Source organism: Castanea sativa, chromosome 11, assembly GCF_040712315.1.
Source record: "Castanea sativa cultivar Marrone di Chiusa Pesio chromosome 11, ASM4071231v1".
Classification (NCBI taxonomy): Eukaryota; Viridiplantae; Streptophyta; class Magnoliopsida; order Fagales; family Fagaceae; genus Castanea; species Castanea sativa.
The window spans coordinates 13,372,354-13,396,156 of NC_134023.1; the positions used below are offsets into that span (position 1 = coordinate 13,372,354).

The 23,803-nt window shown below is 30.9% G+C and overlaps 1 protein-coding gene across 1 annotated transcript; it reads left to right on the forward strand.

The window, feature by feature from the left end:
* The first annotated feature begins 18,852 nt into the window (after nucleotides 1-18,852).
* LOC142614797 (elongation factor 2-like) lies at nucleotides 18,853-23,416 on the forward strand. The gene is made up of 4 exons (XM_075787431.1): nucleotides 18,853-18,910; nucleotides 20,190-20,264; nucleotides 20,374-20,461; nucleotides 20,714-23,416. Exons 2-4 carry the CDS (start codon nucleotides 20,262-20,264, stop codon nucleotides 23,152-23,154), a joined length of 2,532 nt encoding a protein of 843 aa, XP_075643546.1. The 5' UTR covers nucleotides 18,853-18,910; nucleotides 20,190-20,261; the 3' UTR covers nucleotides 23,155-23,416.
* Nucleotides 23,417-23,803: the final 387 nt, after the last annotated feature.

Consider the following 23,803-nt stretch of genomic DNA (forward strand, 5'->3'; position numbering starts at 1 on the left):
ATTATTCAAAGAAAGAGTAGCAATATAAGACTTCCTTGGCTTACGTCTGAGGAGGATTTCTCACTATTTTCATCATTTGATTGTGTGTGAAGCGGTAATCTAGCCATCCATTTGTAGTCCAATATCCATAAGACTTAGGTTTCAAGCCCACACTCTACAAATTTGATTGTATAAGGCCATTTGGGCCTAAGCCCATCAAGCGTTAGGGTCCGGGTACAAATTGTGCACTTACAATTATTATTATTATTACTATTATTATTATTATTATTATTATTGTAAGGACCAAAAATCATGCAGTAGCCCAACAGCTAAAAAGGGGTCCACTAATTCGAGGCCCAAAACAATGAATTTGTAGAGAGGGAACGAAACAACAAAGTATGAAGTAGTCCTGGTGATTTGCCTCCGGATCACAATATAAAGTCCTATATCTGCTGTTTACAAAGGATTAGTTGCATTCCTTTCTCTCAAATCCTCTTCCCCCTTTTTTCCAGCCCCCTTCTCTCACTAGCTCCTCTTCTATTTATACTCCTTGATTGTGTTATCTCCACCACTCATCTCTCACCTAACCCCATTCTTCTGTTGACACTTGTATCTTTGCTTGCAAAAGATCATGGAAAGAAGTTCCTCAACTGTGCCTAGTACTGTTCAGGTCATCTCCACATTAATGCAACAAATAAAGCTGGTGTTTCTCATTCAATGCGGCCAAAAAGTTTGGTGCAGAACATTCAATGCGACGTTCTCGGCTACCTACCCTCAAGCCCGATACTTTCACCTTATAATGTGTTACCACATTACTCCCTGGACTCTTCAGGCCACACCGCTTCCTCATCCTCGGGTCCTTGGATCCTTGACTTCCATCCCCTCCGTTCCCTGAATTTCCCTTCTAATCCTTGGGCCTTCGTACTGGGTCTTCGCGCCCTCACAATTATTATTATTATTATTATTTTTCTAATGTATAAGAAAATTTACTCAAGTTATTTTTTTATAATATAAGGAAAATATTTTATTTCAATAAGTTATTTATTATAATTATCCTTTAATTATAATACTATAATTAATATTTTTATTAAAAAATTTCAACCAAGATTTTTTTTTTTGTTAAAATAAATTAAAGATTACACATTGGAGTAAAATAATAGTTTTAAAAAACATAAATTGTATACAAATCAATTCACTTTTATATGACTCAAAGTATACAATGTAATATAAGAGAAATATAATAATAACAGTACTAAATAATTTTTGTTTCTTCTTTTGTTTATGGTTGACAAAGTATAACAAACCACAAACTTTTAACCATAAAAATCATAACATCTTTATTCTAATAGAAAAAGAACAAATAGTCCTGCATTTTTTTTTAATCCCTAACTCTTTAAATGTCATCTTCCAAACAAAGCAAAAAATCTCTAAAAGGTTTCCAATTAAAAAAGAAATCTCCAAATACAAAATGAAAATGATTTTGTTTTGAAAAAGGGATTTGCTTATAAATTTTTGAAAACATATGTTTGAAATAATCTTAAAGTTAATGAATTATGCTAAAAGCCTTATAACTCGATTGGCATCTTATGTTGTTTTCAACCGAAATGCCTATGATTCAAAAATCTCCCCTTATTTATTATAACTATTGAATTATTAAAAAAAAAATTAATGAATTATATATTATAAACATTATTTGTGCTTTAGATGAGTTTCGAACCATTTTCTTTTGTATTTGGAAACCTCTTGGTGTGGCAACCCAATAGAATTATTCAAATAATCTTTCATGACGTAAAAGAATTGTTGATAAATCATGCTGTGTGTGTGTGTGTGTGTGTGTATATATAGGGGCGGCGCCACCTTAAGACCAGGATGGTCCTAGAACCACCCTGACTTGAATTTTTTTAATATATATATATATATAAAATAATTTAATTTTTTTTATTTGTCTACCCTTTAAAAAAAATTTGGGAACACCCTCAATTTTTTTTATGCTAATAAAATTAAATTTTGCTCCATAATTTGTTTTACATTCAGTGGATGAATGATTTCTTGGTTGTGTACATTAAAAGAGATGCAACTTATAGCATTGGTAATGAGACTATTATGTAACGATTTCAAAATATGAAAACTCGTAGAAGACAATTGTAAACTTTATGTATTTGCATGTTTTTTTTATTGTTGTTGTTGTCAATATATGAATTTCTCCTATTATTAGATTGTATAATTTATGTTTCTAAAGGAACACTTTGAGAAAAATTCCCGGAGCCGCCACTGATAATATATATATATATATAAATAATAAAAAAGAAGAAAAAAACCTTGGATAATCTATATCTATATATTATTATTACTAGTCGCTAACTTTCGTGATACACGGAAAAACTATTGACTTTGAAAAAAATTCAACAATGAGTAAATAAACATTTTGCTAGTCAGTATTTAAAAAAAAAGAAAAAAAAATATTTAACTTTTATACTTTTCCATGATTTAGAAGTGTTGTCTAACATTGAACGTTATTGAGTTGCAAGTGCATAGTTATCGAAACCTACAAACTAATTTACAATTCTTAAATTAATAAAGCAAAACTTCCAATAGTTATATATACACATATGCTCAAAACTAATGTAAACTAATATAAATTGCAAATATATAAACAAAAACCATGGTATGAGGAAGACACACCAAGTTTCAAATTTGAGTAACAATATGACTTTCTCGTAGTAATAACAATATAGACAATTGAAAATATGGAACAATATTAAAATTATAATACTTAATTCTATTATCTTTTATGTTGAATCCAAACAAATAATTAATTGAAATTAATCCAAAAAAATAATTAATCAACCAAAAATCATAACTTTTAATAGGAAAACAAAAAATCACATGAACCTAAATAAAAAGCATTTAAGGTGAAGAATTAAGATCAATCTACTGATACGCAAATACCAAAAACTCCAAGACTTAAAATTTCAAAATTTATAGAATCCCCAGATTCTACTTCAAAACCAAACCAAATTCAACAAGTTTATATATAACATACCAAATAAAAATTTATCGTTTCTTAAGTTGGAAGACATAGGTTGCAGTTTTGATTTTTCTCCAAAAAAATAGAGATGCTTTATCTGCCATGTACAATATAAAAAAATAATTGTGGAAGTTACAGAGGTTTTGGTTAGATATATATAAGTAACAAATTTTTGCATTCAAAAGCTTGCAGATTAGTCTTGTGGGTCAGGTCCCATATATAATATATTCAGCTGGGTACCACTTTTTCTTGAGGCAAATATTGAATGAGAATGACCGACCATTACTTGTCGACGAGTATGAGGTTGTTGAGCATGGTGGAAAATTTGATTTATCATAGCAAGAACCAATAGGAGTGGCGAATAATTAATGGAATGTAAAAGTTTTACGTCTCTTGCGAGTTACGCAATCTTTGATTTGAATTTCGAACTTTGTTAAGTAAATACCCTACGGGGCTATCAGTGTATTTTGCTTTGGGATAATCTCATCTCATGCCGTTTTATTGGGTTAATTAGAATGTTTGACATTGATTGAAAATTTTCAAGCTCTTAAAACATATATCTAATAGAGTTTTAGATAAACTAAACTATTGTAACACTTGATAAGATAATTACACGTTGAAGAAAAATAATAAATATATAAGATATAAAACCTAAAATAAAAGGAAAAAGAAAATAGTGGTGACATGGAAAATTGTGGGAACTTCAAAGGCCTTGATTATATAATAATAATAATAATAATAATAATAATAATAATAATAATAATAATAGGTGAAGCTGAGAGAAATTCAAATTATAATTCCAAATTAGAGTTCCAATTTTGCGCCATGTGTCCTAAGTTATTTATTCTTAAAGAGTTTTATTTCTTAATTTTAGAATCAAATGTAGGACCACATCATAAATATTCATCCAAGTGAGTTATTAAGTACAAAAACCAAAGAGGCTAGAATAAATGAATCATAAAAAAAGAAAAAAAAAAACGCTTCACAATAATTTTATTAAAAAAAATGGAAAATTTACATTTTATACCTAATAATATTCTTACAAATTTTTTTAAACAATTAACAAAATACAAAAATAACTATCAATAGTATTTAAATTATATATATAGGAATTATATTATGGATCTTATTGTATATCTTTAAGTGTATCCATGTATATGCATGCAGTTACAAGCTAGTATATAATAATAGATGAAGTTAAGAGAAACTCAAATTAGAATTTCAAATTAGAGTTTCAATTTTGCGCCATGTGTCTTAAATTATTTATTCTTAAAGAGTTTTATTTCTTAATTTTAGAATCAAACGTGGGACCACATTATAAATATTCATCCAAGTGGGTTATTAAGTACAAAAACTAAAGAATCTAGAATAAATGAATTGTTAAAAAAAAAAAAAGTGTTTCACAATCATTTAAAAAAAAATGGAAAATTTACATTTTATACCTAATAATATCTATACAAAATTTTTTAAAGAGTTAACAAAATATAAAAATGACTATTAATAATATTTAAATTATATATATAGGAATTATATTATGCATCTTATTATATATTTTTAAATGTATCTATGCATATATATGGGGTTACAAGCTAGTAAAATTTAAAACACGTTAATGTATCTAAAAAGGGTATTTCATTAGAAAAGGAAAGGACATAGCTGATTTTTATAATTTTTTTTTATATAAGATAGAAATTCTACTCTAACCTAATCTAAGTGTATATGTGTGTGAAACTCCATTCAGAAGACTTAAATCCCGGAGAGGTGCTACGTCCACAATATTTTTACAACATTTTTACAACAAATCATAGATGGTTAGTTGTTATTGGTTCAAATTTGAACCTAACACTAAGATTACTTTTTTGCCCCAACAATAACAACCAGTAACATCCTGCCACTTAGGATTTGTTGTAAAAATGTTGTAAAAATGTTGTAGACATATCATTTCTCTAAATCCCAGCCCTTGCCTCCCACACTTCCTTCTTCCCTTAATACTTTCCTTTTAAGAGAATACTAGCATCTTCACCCTGGTTCAAAGGTTTTTTTATTTTTTTTTCCTTATTTTATTTTGGTTGCAAATTTTCAGAAATTGAGTCATTGTATTCCTATCGGCAAATTCTATTGTCATTACTGTTTATATCAAAAAACTTAATAGGTATCCTAGCTTGATGTAAAGAGAAATCATCAAGCATAAACTCAATTTATATTTTAATAATAAACTTCAAACATAATATACTGCGTTAAAGGGAGTAACATGTCAAATTTTTATTGACATTCCACAATTGAAGGGGTAACATAAGTATAAAAGTAAAACTAGAAACATAATTTAAACTTTTCGGTCAAGAAAGGAAACACCAAATGCTGAACTTTAACCCAAAATTAAAGGCCAAAATGGGGTTTTATCCCTTTCTCACAAATTTTTCAACAAAATGTCTTATGTTTGAAACTATATAGGGATATATCTCTATTTTGAAACTCGATTTTTGGACAATCAAGTTATAGCGAAATTGAACTTAGATTTTTTAAATTTTTTTTTATTTTAAAGTTTCAGTTTCTTATAACTCGATTGTCCAAAAATTGAGTTTTAAATTGAAACTCGATTTTTAGAAAATTGAGTTTTAAAATAGGGATATTTTTCTAAATAGGTTCAGGCATGACACATTTTACTGGAAAGTTTTGGCGAAATAGACAAATATCCATTTTGGCCCAAAATTCAATATATAAAGATAGTACGTCACAGTTCTATAAGTTATAACACCTGAAATTATGTAAAGCGTCTATGTATCAACTTTATCATAAATAATTGTTTATACAAAAGAAAAAGAATTGCTTTATGGTATTACGTTTACCATCACGTGATCACAACCAAAATAAATGAATAGGGAAAACCCAATAAAAGGCCATATGGGATTCCGATTTCGAAGCCAATGATTTCTGATAGAGAAATAATCTTCTTCAATTAAATCCTCCAATTCCTACTTATAGCCGCTATTCTGAATCCAATAGTTCATAGTAAACTCAAAATTGTTTTCTTGCATGCCAACAGGAATTTGGATAACTCCAAGTTCTAGTTACTAAAATTGACTAATTCCATGAGAAATTTTTTGTAAATAGATACCGTCCTAGCCTCATTACTTAACATAGTCTTTATAGGTTGTATGTGTACAAAAAATTAAGAGGAATTGAGTAAGATTGGACAAAGATGTGTGCTAATGGATTATGAAGAAGATGATAAGAAAGAGATTTAAAAAAAAAAATATAATTATAATTATAATCTTTTGAAGTAGTTATGAAAATTTTTTGGTTGTGATGCGTGTTAAAAACGTTTGGCATAATTTTGGGGGGAATTAGAGAGCAACAGAGGAATGAGACGATTTTAGTTTTATTTATTTATTTATTTTAATTTAAATAACTGCTAGCTGATTGCGGGGAAGAGTTGGCCAATTTTGGAGGGCAATTTTCAAAGGAAAAGTTGGAAAGTTTATAATGCAAATTCAAAAAGATACATCAAATTCTTAAGAAGTTCTTTGTAGGGCATGTTAGAGTATCTTCAGCATATTCTTCAAATTTTTGTACTGTTCGGTGACTTTTACCTTTTAACTACCTACTTTTTCAAATACATTTTTCAATAGATTCTTTATCCCATTATTTATCTCATTTAAATATTATTTCTTCATTCATTCTTTATTCTTTTTTTATCATCATTTATTCTTCCTTTATTCATTCCCAACAATTATATTTTTTAATGAAAAGTGTTATATTCATAACATTTTTCGCAATACTTTCACAAGAATCACATCAAAATTTTATGTAGGAAGTTGTTACTAGTTCTAATTTGAAGCCACCGCTGAAATTATTTTTTTACTCACCAATATTAACTAATAATAGAATATTACTTAAAATTTATTGTGAAAATATTGTGAAAAATTTAGTTGTATTTCTCAATTAAGATTTTTTTATTTTTTATATTATTTTTCATAAAAATAAATTCATTCTCATCCATACCTTTTCATTTCATTTTTTTTTCTTGTTTTTCTCCTCCACCCATGTGTCCAACCTTGTCTCTACCCCGCTTCTTTTATTTCCTTTTTCTTGCTCACATTTAAGAACATTCCGGACTCTCTCTTTCATTCTCTAGCTCTCTCTCTCTCTTTTTTTCCTTTCTATTTCTACTTGATTCTAGAACACTCTCTAGCATGATCTATTGACTTCTATTTCTACTTCTATTTTCTTTCCTCTTCAGCTCACTTCACACAGACACAGCCGACATGGCATTCGCTATCTTTTTTTTTGTTTTTTTTTTCTTGTTCTGATTCACTTTGTTGTTACAATGGAGCTTAGATAGGCTTTCATGCTCTTAATCTGTTGTTTTTGTTTTGAATTTAGATTTGTTGTTCTAATTAAATTTGTATTTTTTCCTGTTCTTGATCTGTTGTTTCTATTCTGATTTTAGATTGTGTTTGTGTTTTGATTGTGTTGCCATTTGAGAGAGACAAATGAACAAAAAAGAGAGGAGGAAAGAGAAAGAATATTTTTTTATTCAACCGGATATTTTTTAAGGTAAGGTAAAATAATGGTTTGGAGTTGCTACAGTGTTCTCTAGATTAAGAGAACTACTGTAGCAACTTATAAAAATTTTTGTGTTTAGAGAGGCTGTTGAAGGATGAATAGTGGCCTTTTTTCTCAAAAATATACAGATAGAACATCTGTTGGAGATGCTCTTAGACTGTAGTTTGTATTTTGTGCTTTTGTAGTATTCTTTGAATTTTAGTTTGTTAAATTCCAACTCAAAAAAAAAATTCTATGTTAAATTTACTTAGTTATCCTTTTATTTTTTTGATATATATTCATTTTTGGACAGGCTGTGATTGTGATGCACTTCCACGTGATACCATTTTTAGTCACGTGTCTATTTTTGGACATAATCATCTCCTTTTTTGGAAATAACAAAAAGTGGACATCATGGGTTCTATTTTTTTATTATATAGAGAAGAGATATAATAATTTTTAATACATTATATTATACGAATTCAAAATAATCCTATTTAATTCAAATTCAAATAAAATAAAAAAGATATATTAACTCTTCAAATGAAGTATAAGGCTTTGGATTCCAAAAGTAAATAAATAATTTTCAAATGAAGTAAGTTATTAGATATTGAACTGCGATGTTGCAATTCTTTCTCTCACATAGATGATGGATCATATTATAAATTTAATTAATACTCACTAATTGTTTATATTTTTGTTAATAGTACTCACTAATTATAAAGATAAGGTGTTTCATTATATACAAAAAAAAATAAAAATCATTATTATTATTATAAAGATAAGGTGTTTCATTATATACAACAACAAAAACTTTATCAAAATCAATCTTTGTATTTCCATGTTTCACTATTTAATTTTCATTTAATAGCACCATTGTCATAATTTTGAAACAAATAAAAAAAATTATATTATATTTTTAAAACAAATAATAAAAAAATATTTTATATAATACTAAAATGAGACAGTAAATACTTTTTTAATTATTAAGAAAGTAAATGACGAAATATATGAAGCATTGTGATTTATGACCTTCATTGAGTTGTTATATATATATTTTTTAATATCGCAACTAAAATATAATATATAGAAAAAAAAATACATGTTTGGCCCTTCAAATTTAAGATTGTTTTCATTTTGGTCCTTTTACATTTCAGAATTTTCATTTTAACTCTTCATGTTTTTTTTTTTTTTATATACAAGATAAGATTTCTACTCTAGCCTAATTTAAGTGTATATGTGTGTGAAGCTTCTTCCTGGAGACTTGAATCTCGACCATTGCCCCCCACACCCCACTTGTGAAATGACCAACTCTTCATGTTGGATTAAATCTTCTATGTGGCCTTTATGTTACAAAATTTTAATGTTCATGATTGATAATTAGAAACTAAAACAACCATAAAGGGGCAAAAAAAAAAGGAATAAAAAATGAAGAGTCGAAAATTAAAAATTTGAAATGTAAAGGGACAAAATGAACACACGTGCATGTGCTAACTGCTAACTAGTGGTAAGCCGTTCAATGCATGAATTAATTTGCAAAAATTGAAGAAGGAAAAAGAATTTTACAAAAATTAATGAAACTATCATAATAATTAAATAGTGAGTAATTTAGAACACTAGATTAACTATCTTAATACATACCTATATTGAATCACTTGATGTTTGCACAATATATTGTAAGAAAGTTTATTTATTAAAATAAAAAAAATTATGATACATGCTTAAAGGGAAGACAAAGTTTAGTTACAAAATTGGTTGTAGCCTTTGTGGGGAGTAAAAGGACCCAAATGGGCATATGGGCCTTTGGACTGTAGCATGGAGGGCCGACCTTCCCCATAATTGAATTCTACGAATTGGCCAATACGCCGAGGGTCCAAGGGTGCAGCTGAGGACGAGCTTCTCCTCGGACAAGCCCAAGAGAATTCAAAGCTTCATTATGAAGGTCAAAACACAACTCTAGAAAGACTAATGGTTAAAGGGGGAAACCCTGAACCTTCTCGATACACCAGTGTTAAGGAAAATATCTAGAGCAAAGGCTGCCACCTCCGCATTAAAGGCTCTGCACCTATCTCCCTGGCCGCATTAATGGGGAAGTGACTCCTGAACAGTAGGGCAGAAACTTCTAGCCAGTGTCCCAAAAGGCATCTAAAAAAGGGGTATTTAAGGGGGAGGAATGCAAAAGAATGGGGGATCTCTCTCTCTTTCTCTCTCTTGCTTACTCTCTCTCTCTAAAGAAAAAGAAAAGAAATTAAGGATTGTAACCTGTAAGAAAGAAAGAGAAATAATACAGAATTGGTCCTCGGCTTACATCCGAGGAGACCTATTTGCAATTAACAATTGTTATTCACAAGTGTTTGTAACTCTCAGGCTGTTGTCAAGTTCTCAGTACCTTTAACCTAGATTTCAAGCCCACACTCTACAAATTTTATTGTTTAAGGCTCATTGGGCCTGAGCCCATAATCTTCTTTGGGTCCAGGTGCAATTGTGCACTTACAGCCTTACTCAACAAAATAAATATTATTATATATTTTGAAAATCAAACTGTTGAATTGCATATTCTTTACACTCATAATATACCTATCAAATTTTGTATCAATCAAATATTTTTTACTATATGATTTATAAGTTTATATTTCATGCATAATTTTAAACTACAAAAATTTGCAATTTAAACAATTTATTGATAACATAGTTATTGATCTTTAATTTTTTAGAAATTTTGCAAAAATGGAGGACATAAGAAGAAAATGTAATCCAACGGTAGATTTGTCAAAATTCCCCTCCAATAAAAAGATATTGAGTAATGTTGTAGCCTTAGACTACAACTAATTTTGTAGCTAAATTTTGTCCTAAAAGGAATATTAAATATGATTTTATTTTAAAAAAATAGTGGTAATAGAATTATAGTTGGTGTATAATTTTAAATGTCTTAAAACGTATATAATAGTGTTTACTAATTTAGGCTATCATAACCATTAATAAGATAAATAGAACTTTAGTTAGAATATATATATATTTTTTGGGTAAATTGCAAATTATACCCATAAAATTCGGGAGTGTTTGGATTTTATATTTTGAAGTTTCAAAATTTGGAATTTACCCTTTGAAGTCTGGGGGCATTTGGATTTTACACCCTGACATTTCAAAGTTTGAATTTTACCCCCTAAATTAGGGGTGTTTGGATTTTACATCCTAAAATTCTGAAACTTTAGGGTGTAAAATCCAAACTTCCCAAAACTTTAGGGAGTAAAATCCAGACATCCCTAAAACGTAGGAGGTAAAATCCAAATTTTGAAATGTTAGGATCTGAAATCTTAACACTCCCAAACTTTAGGAGATAAAATTCAAATTCTGAAACTCTAGAATTTAAAATCTAAATATCCCAAAACTTTAAGGATATAACTTACAATTTACCATTTATTTTTAATTTGGGTAATAAATTTTGGACTTGACTCACTCTCACGAATCTAGGTTTGAAGGCCAAGTCAATCAAAGCTGAAGGTGACAAAAAGGGTCAAAGATCAATGTTAACAACAAATGTAAAATTTGGAGACTAAATTACAAAATAATAATAATAATAGCCGCATCACATGTGCTTTGCGCGTGCAATAAGGCTATTTTTCTTTTTGATACAAGATAGAATTCTACTCTAACCTAATCTAAGTATATATGTGTGTGAAGCTCCCTCCTGGAGACTTGAACCCCGGCCCTTGCCCCCCACACCCCACACCCCACAAGCACTTATACTTGTGGAGTGACCATCGCAACAAGGGTGTGCGGTGGTAATAAGGCTTTTTTTTTTTTTTAGTGATCCTATTTTGTAGAAAAAAAACTGTATTTTTATTTATTTATATATATTATTTTTATTTTAAAAATCTAATTTATAAGTGGATAAAGCAATTTGAAAATGAGAGTTACATTTTTACTGGATTGTCTTTTAGTTTTGTCTTTACTTAAACATAGGGGTGTAAGGGCATTTTTGAATTAAAAAAAAATAAGGAATCCAAACATAGAAAGCTCTTAAATAGTAGTATAGATTATATAGGAAGCATACATATTTGATAGTATATGATACATAGTGTAACACCCCAAACTCATACCAAGGATTTAGATGCAAGACTTGTCATATAGATACAAATTTTTTTTTTGAGAGAGTTCAACCTATAGCGTCCGCTCCTGATAATAGCTTTTTATTATCAGACCAAAACACCAATCAGCTTTTGGTGTAGGCGGGAATTGAACCCCAGATCTCTTATACAACCATCAGAGACTTTACCAGCTAAACTAACTGGAACCCACCATATAGATACAAAAATTAAAATAATAGAATAGCGTGTAATTAAATATCCTCAAATAAGAACCAAACCATTAAATCTTTACTATAAAATCCATCAAAGTAAAACTTTAACAATATAGTCTCTAAATACAAACTCAAATAGTTTCACAAATACTAAGCACACTATCCTAAGAAAACATCATAACATAATCAATTAACTAACATAGCTACAATCTTAGTCTTTAATCTATGGCTCCAATGATTATCCACCAAAAGAGATTCCACTACTTTAATCTGAAAGGGTGGGGGGGGGGGGGGGGAAGGGTGAACTAGAAGCTCAATAAGAGACTACGTAATATAAGGATGTCTATCAAAACAGAATAATAGTATAATCTTTACAAAACACTTACATATATTTTTAACACTAATATAATATATTCTGTAAAAATGCTAGGAAGAAAACATTAACTATAACATTGTAATTAGTAAATAAAATAGTAACCACTTTAGTTGGTCAAAATACACTAAATAGGTGGAAACAATATAATATAGTAATAAACAATTTTTTCCACTTATAAAGGCCAATAACAATAAAATAATAGCGATGCAACGTGAGCGTGTAGAAGTAGAATCTGTAACACACCATTACTACAATTTTTCCACAAAAACACTAGGCTAGTAGGCAAAATAATAGAGAAAACCTCTCTAACAAACTTTTATTAATCAACACATAATATTAATCAACCTCTCTATAGAGAGTATTTATAGGAATTGAATTTCTCCTACTCTTTTTAGGAAAAGAAATAATAAACCTACTTCTACTTGAGAAAGGAAAAACAATTTAATTAGGAAAAGAAAAACAATTAAAATCTCAATTTAACTAGGAAAAGGATTTTAATTGAACTTGCAAAAGCAAATAATTCCTAATTCCACTAGGAAAGAGAAAACAACATAAAATATTAAAATATTTTATTCTCCCTTAACCAATCTGTATCAAATATTTTGATGTGGAAAATATTAGTCAGATAAGACATAAATTGCTAAACACTCGGTGGGTGATTCTCATGGGAAACAATAACAATAACCTCAGAAAGACAACACTGGCTCCAAAAAGCAAACAATAACACTAGCTCCAAAGAGCAAACAATAATGCTGCATCACGCCACAATAATACTACTTCGGCCGAAGACCAACTCTTAACCCTTTGTTGGCAAAGGTTGCTGACTGTCTAGTTAACCATTTGAAAACATTCTTACTTTATTACAATATTGGCAATACCAATCATATATCATATAATGAATACTTTCTTAAAAATATAATTTTGAGCAATTCTTAACATATACGGTTTCAAAATAACACACAAGAAGGAATAAAACTCAATTATGTATAAAGCATTGACAATTGTATAAGTTTTTGAAACTTCACTTTTGCAAATATGTATATATATGAATATACATGTCTTAAGATATGTTATGTTCTAAAATCTACTTACCTCTGGTCATTAAACCAAACTTCACTTCAACTATCTGAAACGATGTCAACTAGAACCTAAATAAAGGATCTGATGACTTAATAAGGATAGATACACTAATCAGTCTTAGCATCCAAATGCTAGCAATTCACAGTGTGTCCTTACTGTAAAGTTGTCTACTCTCAAATCTATAAATCTTTTAATAACTTATAATAGTTAACCAGCCACCTCCAACCTTGCACAGGCCACAGAGACGATTTTACAGTATTGAATCATACCTAAATTATTTATATGAACCCTTCACACTATTCCCCATCATAGAATCATACATAGATTTTATTATTATTATTATTATTAATTCAATGCTTCACCATCAGATCCGAAGTAATCCATAAGCATCAATATTACCTACACATCATGATAGTCTATTTAAATTGGATATAGGGAATTCGATCTCCATTAGGGTATGGATATTATATAATCTTATAACTCACCATGCCATGTACATCAATTATGACTTTTTACTCTCTCTATATATAGATATTTATCATGCCACTTACTTAAGTCATAAAGCAGAAACTTCACAGTCCTGCATCATCAACTTCAACATATCGTGCACCATGAAATATCAACTCTACTATATGAAGAATGGAGATGAACAACATGGATCTATAACATATGATATCGCACACTGATAATGCCGAAAAAATCACCAGTAAGTTGCCATCGATCGAGTGAGTACCATGCAATTTTTTGTCTCAGGAATAGAGCAAAGGCTAAATAACTTTCCCACAGACGGCGCCAAGGTGCATATTTCGGCCCTACACTACTATAATTACCCCAAAAGCCTCATAAACCAAGGTACGCATAATTAACTCAACTCTGACACTCTAGGGTTGTGAAAAAGACTCTAACTTGACATTCGGAGGGTTTTTGGCTGGCCCCACACCGGTGCTCTCTGTTAGGTCATCTCTTCTCTTTTTGCAGGTGTTGTTTCGGTTTGGGAGTGCTTGCAACTTACTGGTGATTTTTTCGGCATCATCACACACAATCAATAATCAACTCTTTAAGAAGTGCCTTTGTCAAGTTTGGCACTTATAGTTCGTGGACACCAACCTTTGCACTTAGTAGATTAGACGTCGATCAATATGTGGGATAGCTTAATGAAACCTAGGTAAAATATATACATACCTACACCGCACTAACTAGGGTATGAACACAATTACTAACATAACCTTAGATGAGTTTCTCTAATGTCTATTTTGTCCCTTTAGTAAAACACCCCAATTTTTTTTAGAAAGATCAATCTCACTCCAATTAGTACTCCTTATACATAAGCAGCCAAGTTGTGACATATGTGGTTGGGTGAATTTTAAGGAGGATGAGAAAAAAAAGGAGAGTAAATAGGAGAGAAAACATTTTTAGTGGTTGTTTGGTTGGAGGGAGGGGAAGGAAATGAATTGGTCGGGCTCGAGTATTTTTCTCCCTGAGCTCACCAAAATGTTTTCTTTCCGAAATAGGGAGAAAACTGGATGGGGATGTATTTTTTCTTGATTGACAAAAATACTCATGTGCAAGTACATATGGGCTTCGTCCATTTTTCTTCTTCTTCTTCTGGACAGTAACGTTGTCTTTTTTTTTTTTTTAATAATAATTTCTAGGGCTTGGGCTTGATAGTTATTTATTATTATTTTTTTTAACTAGACGTGATTTTTATTTTTGGGATATGATTTTTATTTTTTTTAATAAATTTGGGTGATTGCTCTATTTTTTTTTTGTGTGGTTATTTGTCACTTTTTGTTTTAATTGGGCATTATTCTTTAACAAGAGTATATGAGTAAATTTATTCAAACTCATTTTTTTTTTCCATCTCTCCACTTTTCACTCTCAACCAAATAAAAATAAAATAAAATAAAATATTTTCTATTTTCCCACTATTTCATCCTCTTACCATTTTTTATTCTCTCATTTTTCCACCATTCCAATTAAAGGGACGCTAAAAGAAAAACGTGTGGATTCACTTAGGCTTGCAGGAACTTAAAACAAAGCATCCAATTGACCTTCAAATAAATAAAAGATTTAAACTGAATGAAACACACATGTATTTCGAATTTTAATTAATATTATTAATAGGAAACACACATGTATAAATATAAGATTTAAACTGAAAAAAACACATGTTCTTCAAATATTTTATTTTACTTATTTTTGATTTGTATATCATATTTTTACAATAATCTTTAAATTTTTAAACTGGACGAAATACACGTGTATTTCGTACTATATAGTATATACACTCTGTTCCTTAATCCGAACAACCATATTTTAATATTTTACATCTTACAATTTTTTTTTTTAATATTTTACAATTTCTCAAGGTAAAAAAGTTGTGATTTTTTCCAACATGGCCCACTGAAGTCGCAAAAAGGAGCCTAAGTCCGACAACCCAATTCAGCGGCCCAATTGTGGTGCAAAACCTTAGGCAGCCCTACCACAAAGTTTTGCCTAAGGTAAACCTTAGGACCCTCTTCCAAGAAGCTTGACCTTTTTGCCCTCCAAAATCACCAGCCTAACCCAACTTAGTCCAGCCCAAAAAATAAAATAAAAACCAAACTAAAAAACAAAAAGAAGGAAAAAAATTTAGAGAGAGGCCGAGGGAGTTAGTTGTGTATTTGTCTAGGATGATAGTTTGTTAATACAATATGAATACTTATTTTGAGATTTTTATTTTATTTTATTTTTAATTTTTGCTTATATTCCGCCCTCCTAACTTGAAATCATAGGTTTACTCTTGATATATATGATGTAATATAAGAGAAATATGATAACAACAATACTAAATAATTTTTATTTTATTTTTTTATTTTATGGATGATAATGTATTATATATCACAAAATTCTAACCGTAAAAATCATAGCGTCTTTATTCTAATAGAAAGATAATTAAAAATTCATGTATTTTTTTATCTTTAATTTTCTTAATACCATCCTTCCCCCCACCCCCCTTCCCTAAAAAATTGAAAAAGAAAACATCTCTCTAATACAAAATTTGTTTTGGAAAAGAGATTTGTTTATAAATTGTTGAAAACTTATGCTTGAAATAGTCCTAATGTTAATGAATTATGCTAAGAGCTTTGTAGTTCAATTGATACCTCATAGTATTTCTAACTGAGACATTGTAACCATCGAATTAAAAAAAAAAAAGAACTAATGAATTATATATTTTAAAAGTTATTAGTGCTTTAAATGAGTTTTGTACCAGTTTCTTTTTATATTTGGAAACCTCTTTGGTGGCAATCCAATAGAATTATTCCTGGAATATTTCATGTATAAGAATTGTTGATTAATCAGTAAATAAAGTTAATGAATTATATATGGTAAAAGTTAAAACTGCTTTGATTGAGTTTTGTACCTTTTTTTTTTATTGTTAAAAACCATACTATTATTAGGTCTGTCAAGAGGATTGTTGAAATGGTTCTCCTAACTAGTAAAATGTTCATTCTCAAAAAAAAAAAAAAAAAAACTATTAAAATGTTGCCACCTATACCAATGTGACATCAATCGGTGAATTATTTATTTTTATTTGTGGTGATTGAGAAGCTAACTCATACACTTGCATAGGTGACATTATTCATTGGTTGGGAGGACTCCTCTTAGTCATGACCTAATAGAATTATTCTAGAAAATAAAAACACCTTGGACAATAAAATTCATGACATGTTAATGTATTTTTATTACTCTAAAAACAGTATTTAATTAGAAAAGGAAAGGACTAAGCTGGTTTTTATAAATTAAATAGCTTTTACAGCTATTAAGACAGTGCCTACTATCAACAAGGATGACTTTGGTTAAACTTTTTGAAACTGTGCTTTTTGAAAGAATAGTGGTTTTAAATAGTGTGGTAATTGTATATATATTTTTTTATAAGTAAAGTGTTTAGTAAAAACTGTCAGAAAGTTTTTTTTTTTTTGTTTTTGGTGAAAAAGTTAAGTGTTTAGTGAATGATGATCAAAATTTTAATTTGAGGTATAAATTACCAAAAATGAAAATGCATATAAGGAATTCTTTTTACTTGTGTTCTTTATTTATTTATTTTTAAGAATTCATACATATGATTTTACCCTCTTAATAATAATAATAATAATAATAATAATAATAATAATAATAATAATAATAATAATAATAATTATTATTATTATTATTATTATTATTATTATTATTATTACTATTATTATTTTATTTTAATTTCATAGTAATAATAAATGATCCTCTTACTAAAAGATTTTGTAAAAAAGTAAGTAGATTTGCATTTTTCACAATGAATACAAAATTATTATCTTAAAAATTAAAACACAATAATTTTGGTAGAATGAATCTTTTAAAAATAAAATTTTATTAACACTTATTCTTTTAATTGAGTGGTTCTAGATCACAAACTATGTTACAATTTTTTATTGCAACTCTGATGTGGTAGGCTTGAGTGCTTCTCTACCACTTACACGTAGACCGACAATTTTTTTCTCTTCTACTCATATTTTGTCACACCTCAATTGTTACAAAAAAGTTATGAAATAATTTGTAATCCTATATATGTTTTTTCCTTTTAAATTTTGTAATTAAATTTCATCTTTTAACTTTTATGTGCCCACTTTTTTTTTCTATCAAATTTATAATATATATCCCAACGTTTTTTTTTTCTAAAAAAAAAAAATTCCAACGCGTTGGAATTTTTTGTATACCATAATTTTATTGTTAAAATTATCCTTTTTTATTTTTTTTTTCCACCTAGGTAAAATTTGATTAACACTTATTTTTTTAATTGAATGGTTCTAGACCACAAACTATTTTACAATTTTTTACTACAACTTTAATGTGGTAGAATTTGAGTGGTTGTCTACCACTTACACATTGACCGATAATTATTTTTCTTCTACTCATATTCTACCACCTTTTTTCTTTCTTTCAAATTTATAATATATATCCCAACGTTTTTTTTTCTAAAAAAAAAAAATTCCAACGATTTGGAATTTTTTGTATACCATAATTTTATTGTTAAAATTATCCTTTTTTTATTTTTTTTTCCACCTAGGTAAAATTTTATTAACACTTATTTTTTTTAATTGAATGGTTCTAGACCACAAACTATTTTACAATTTTTTACTACAACTTTAATGTGGTAGAATTTGAGTGGTTGTCTATCACTTACACAGACCGATAATTATTTTTCTTCTACTCATATTCTACCACCTTTTTTCTTTCTTTCAAATTTATAATATATATCCCAACGTTTTTTTTTTCCTTAAAAAAAAAATTCCAACGTAAGTTAATTTTTTGTATACCATAATTTTATTCTTAAAATTTTCCTTTTTATTTTTTTTATTCCGCCTAGGTAAATTAGGTTTTTTTTTTTTTTTTACATGGGGCCCACAAAAGTCAGAGAAAAGCGAAATGAGAGTCAAAAAGCCCATGTTATTGGCCCAGCAGTACGAAACCCTAGGCGGTCCTACTACCTCACCCAACATATATAAATAGCTCACTCTCAACGCTTTTTTTATTATTCTCTCTCACACAGACAAACTTCCGAGGAGGCAACAACAAACCCTTCTCTCAGGTTTTCATCTTCTTTCTCTTCTCCACTCTCTCTTCAAAATCTTTTTTCCTTTTCGTGTGTTCTGCCAAACAGAGCCAGAAGAAGTTTCTGTATGTATTTTTTTTATTGTTCTTCATGTGTTGTTTTATTTTATTTTATTAAAGATCTGAAACGAAACTGTCTTGGTAATGAATCTTAACAAATATACGCATGTTTGTCCTGTTTTTTAGCCTCAGATTTATAAAACCCACGTTTTGTTTTAGCGTTTTATAATGATTTATGTTGTTGTTTGGAATATTCTTCTCATATTATATATTATATAAATTTGTGTCTCTGTGTGTGAATCATATAAAAAAAGTGTTCTTTTGTTTGTGTTCTCATGTAGTGCTTTATAATAATATATTATATATGTCCGAAGTTACTCTTTTTATTTGATATATATATATATATATATGTATATAAAATATTGGGGTGTGTAATATTATTGAAATCAATATATAATTGTTGTTGTGAAAGGGTATAGGAAGCTTGGTTTTCTTAGATTGTTGATCTGTGATTCTATGATGGGTTGGCCTATTTTGATATTGCTATTTATTCTTTCGTAAATTTTGGTGCGTGTATAATATTATCGATATCGATATATTTGATGTGAGGGGCTGTGGGAAGCTTGTTTTTTTAGATTGTTGATTGGTGATTCTATGATGGGTTGGCCTATTTTGATGTTGTTATTTATTCTTTCGTAAATTATGGGGTGCGTATGATATTATTGAGCTCAATATAATTTTTGTGAGAATTATTTGGAAACTTGTTGCTTAGATTGTTGATTGGTGACTATGATTTGTAGTCCTACTGTGAACCTTATTGCTATTAATGTTTGTGTGTGTTTTTTTGTTATTATTTGTGCTTATTAATGTTGAATAGATTATAATATAATCCCAAGATGGGGCAAAATCAACTACGAAGTTGAGACGCCTTGCATTATTGTGTGTGTATATATATATATATCCCCATCTTATTGTGTCTTAATTTTTCAAAAAAATGTCATGTCCTATGTCATTGTTTGCTATGTAATTTGAAAACTTAAATTAAACATTAAATATGCCCATAAATGAATAACACACACACACACACACACATATATATATATATATATTACCACTCTTTTGTGTCTTAATTTTTCAAGAATTGCCACTTTGTGTTCTTATTAGAAAAAGAAAAAAAGAGTATAATTTGTGTTAACCATAAATTTGTTTATGTACTTGGTACTTAAATGTGACAAGGTTATTGTTTGGGTGGGCAGGTGTTAATTTGATTCTTGGAGTACGAACTCTCTGTGCAAATACATTTTGTGTCACATTAAAGGCTAGCCAAGATGGTACGTGATTTGTATCTTATTATATTTGGTTACTTCAGTACTTCCCTTGCCAATTTTATTCTCTTCGCTTTGTATCATCTGAATGGAGAAATATACTTGATGCTTGCAGGTGAAGTTCACTGCTGATGAGCTCCGCAGGATTATGGACCTGAAGGAGAACATTCGTAACATGTCTGTTATTGCACATGTTGATCATGGTATAGTTTCTATCGTACTTTGGGTTATTAGATCTAATTTAGTTAGAGATCACTTCAATTTCTAAATGTTGCATTGATGTGGATTTGATTTCTGCTTCTCTAACTAATCTATTTTCTCCTTGTAATGTTATGTAACATTGTAACTTTTAACTATTGCCATGCATTCTTTAGAATGGCTTATATGCTTTTATTATGTTATGTGGAGTGTTTTCTTCGCACAAGTTCTGATGATGTATTTAAAACAAAATTCAGGGAAGTCAACTCTTACCGATTCCCTTGTGGCGGCTGCTGGTATCATTGCTCAGGAAGTTGCTGGTGATGTCCGCATGACAGATACCCGAGCTGACGAGGCAGAGCGTGGAATCACCATCAAATCTACGGGTATCTCTCTCTATTACGAGATGAGTGATGAGTCTCTAAAGAGCTACAAGGGAGAGCGTAATGGAAATGAGTACCTGATCAATCTCATCGACTCCCCCGGGCACGTTGACTTCTCATCTGAGGTCACAGCTGCTCTTCGCATTACTGATGGTGCTCTTGTTGTGGTTGATTGTATTGAGGGTGTCTGTGTTCAAACAGAAACTGTGCTCCGACAAGCCCTGGGAGAGAGGATTAGACCTGTTTTGACAGTTAACAAGATGGATAGGTGCTTCCTGGAGCTCCAGGTTGATGGAGAGGAGGCTTACACCTCATTCCAGAAGGTTATTGAGAATGCAAATGTCATCATGGCCACATATGAAGATCCACTTCTTGGTGATGTTCAGGTATACCCTGAGAAAGGCACAGTTGCTTTCTCTGCTGGTTTGCATGGTTGGGCTTTTACTCTAACCAATTTTGCCAAGATGTATGCCTCCAAGTTTGGAGTTGATGAGTCCAAGATGATGGAACGACTCTGGGGCGAGAACTTCTTTGATCCTGCTACCAAGAAGTGGACAACTAAGAACACTGGCTCTCCTACCTGCAAGCGTGGTTTTGTTCAGTTCTGTTATGAACCTATCAAGCAGATAATCAACACTTGTATGAATGATCAGAAGGATAAGTTGTGGCCTATGCTGGCAAAGCTTGGTGTTACCATGAAGTCAGAAGAGAAGGAGTTGATGGGGAAGCCATTGATGAAGCGTGTCATGCAGAACTGGCTGCCAGCAAGTAGTGCCCTCTTGGAAATGATGATCTTTCACCTTCCATCCCCTTCCACAGCCCAAAAGTATCGTGTTGAAAACTTGTATGAGGGTCCCCTTGATGATGCTTATGCTAATGCTATCCGGAACTGTGATCCTGATGGGCCACTCATGCTCTATGTATCAAAAATGATTCCTGCCTCAGATAAGGGTAGGTTCTTTGCTTTTGGTCGTGTCTTCTCTGGCAAGGTCTCCACAGGTTTGAAGGTTAGAATTATGGGTCCAAACTTTGTCCCTGGGGAAAAGAAGGACCTTTATATTAAAAGTGTGCAGAGAACTGTTATCTGGATGGGGAAGAAGCAGGAAACTGTGGAGGATGTGCCTTGTGGTAACACAGTTGCTTTGGTTGGATTAGATCAATTTATCACCAAGAATGCTACGTTGACAAATGAGAAGGAGGTTGATGCACACCCAATCCGAGCCATGAAGTTTTCTGTGTCACCTGTTGTGCGTGTGGCTGTTCAATGCAAGGTCGCATCTGACCTTCCCAAGCTTGTTGAAGGTTTGAAACGTTTGGCCAAGTCAGATCCTATGGTTGTATGTTCTATTGAAGAGTCTGGAGAGCACATCATTGCAGGTGCAGGAGAACTCCACCTTGAGATCTGTTTGAAGGATTTGCAGGAAGATTTCATGGGTGGAGCGGAGATATCAAAGTCTGACCCTATTGTGTCCTTCCGTGAGACAGTCCTGGATAAGTCATCCCGTGTTGTGATGAGCAAGTCACCCAACAAGCACAACCGTTTGTACATGGAAGCACGGCCCATGGAAGAGGGGCTTGCAGAGGCCATTGATGAGGGCCGTATTGGTCCAAGGGATGATCCTAAAGTTCGTTCCAGAATCTTGGCTGAGGAATTTGGCTGGGATAAGGATCTTGCAAAGAAAATCTGGTGTTTTGGTCCTGAGACTACTGGACCTAATATGGTGGTTGATATGTGTAAGGGAGTCCAGTACCTCAATGAAATTAAGGATTCTGTTGTTGCTGGGTTTCAGTGGGCTTCTAAGGAAGGTGCATTGGCTGAAGAAAACATGAGAGGTATCTGTTTTGAAGTCTGTGATGTCGTGCTTCATGCTGATGCCATCCACAGAGGTGGTGGTCAGGTAATTCCTACTGCCAGGAGGGTTATTTATGCTTCCCAGCTGACTGCCAAGCCCAGGCTTCTTGAGCCTGTGTACATGGTGGAGATTCAAGCTCCTGAGCAGGCACTTGGTGGTATCTACAGTGTTCTTAACCGGAAACGTGGACATGTTTTTGAGGAAATGCAGAGGCCTGGCACACCTCTTTACAACATCAAGGCATACCTACCTGTTAAAGAGTCTTTTGGATTCTCTCAAGACTTGAGAGCTTCAACCTCAGGGCAGGCTTTCCCCCAGTGTGTGTTTGATCATTGGGACATTGTGTCCTCTGATCCACTGGAAGCTGGATCTACAGCTGCGCAGCTTGTAGCGGATATCCGCCAGAGGAAGGGCTTGAAGGAGCAGATGACCCCTCTTTCTGACTATGAGGACAAGTTATAAATAATTTGTCACATTGTTATCAACCAACTATAGTTGATTTTCAGACTGCTGCATTTATGTTCTCTGGTTTCTTTTCAATTTTGTTACCACCAATTGAGTTGGGAGAGATAACAGTTTTTATTTTTTTCATGTTATGTTTGGTTTACGACTTTAGATGCTTTTAAAACCAGGTGGTGCTTTGTCATTTTACATCTTTAAAGCATGTTAATTTATATAAATGATTCTATTTTTGATACTTATGTGGATTGTTTAATGTTTTGGATTTCTGAGAAAGTGATCAATGCACATTTTTCTTGTTTGACTGATTTTTACCCCAAAGCTTCCTATGATTCCGAAATCTTTAATCTTTGTATTGTTTGTTTGTGTTGTTAAGATTCTGACGAGGATCAGTGCTTTCTAGCTACTGTTGTGGTGGCTCTTTGAAATTATTTGTCCTGAGAAAAGATGAAGAGTTGGATTAATTCATGAAACTCTAACACAAGTAAGTCAAGTGTTTTTATTCAAGCTTATTTAGATGTGATACCAGGATCTCCTATAAACGTTACCGATGTTCCAATGTCTCAACTGATAGACTTGGATCAGGAGATTCCTCTTTACCCCTTTCAGGGTAATAATGCAGCATAGGACTTACAAAAATATTTATGTAGAT

Excerpts from the sequence above, each read along its gene's own strand:
- LOC142614797 (XM_075787431.1), top strand. Across the intron at positions 20,462-20,713 it reads TATTGCACATGTTGATCATG|GGAAGTCAACTCTTACCGAT; the intron begins GTATAGTTTCTA and ends AACAAAATTCAG.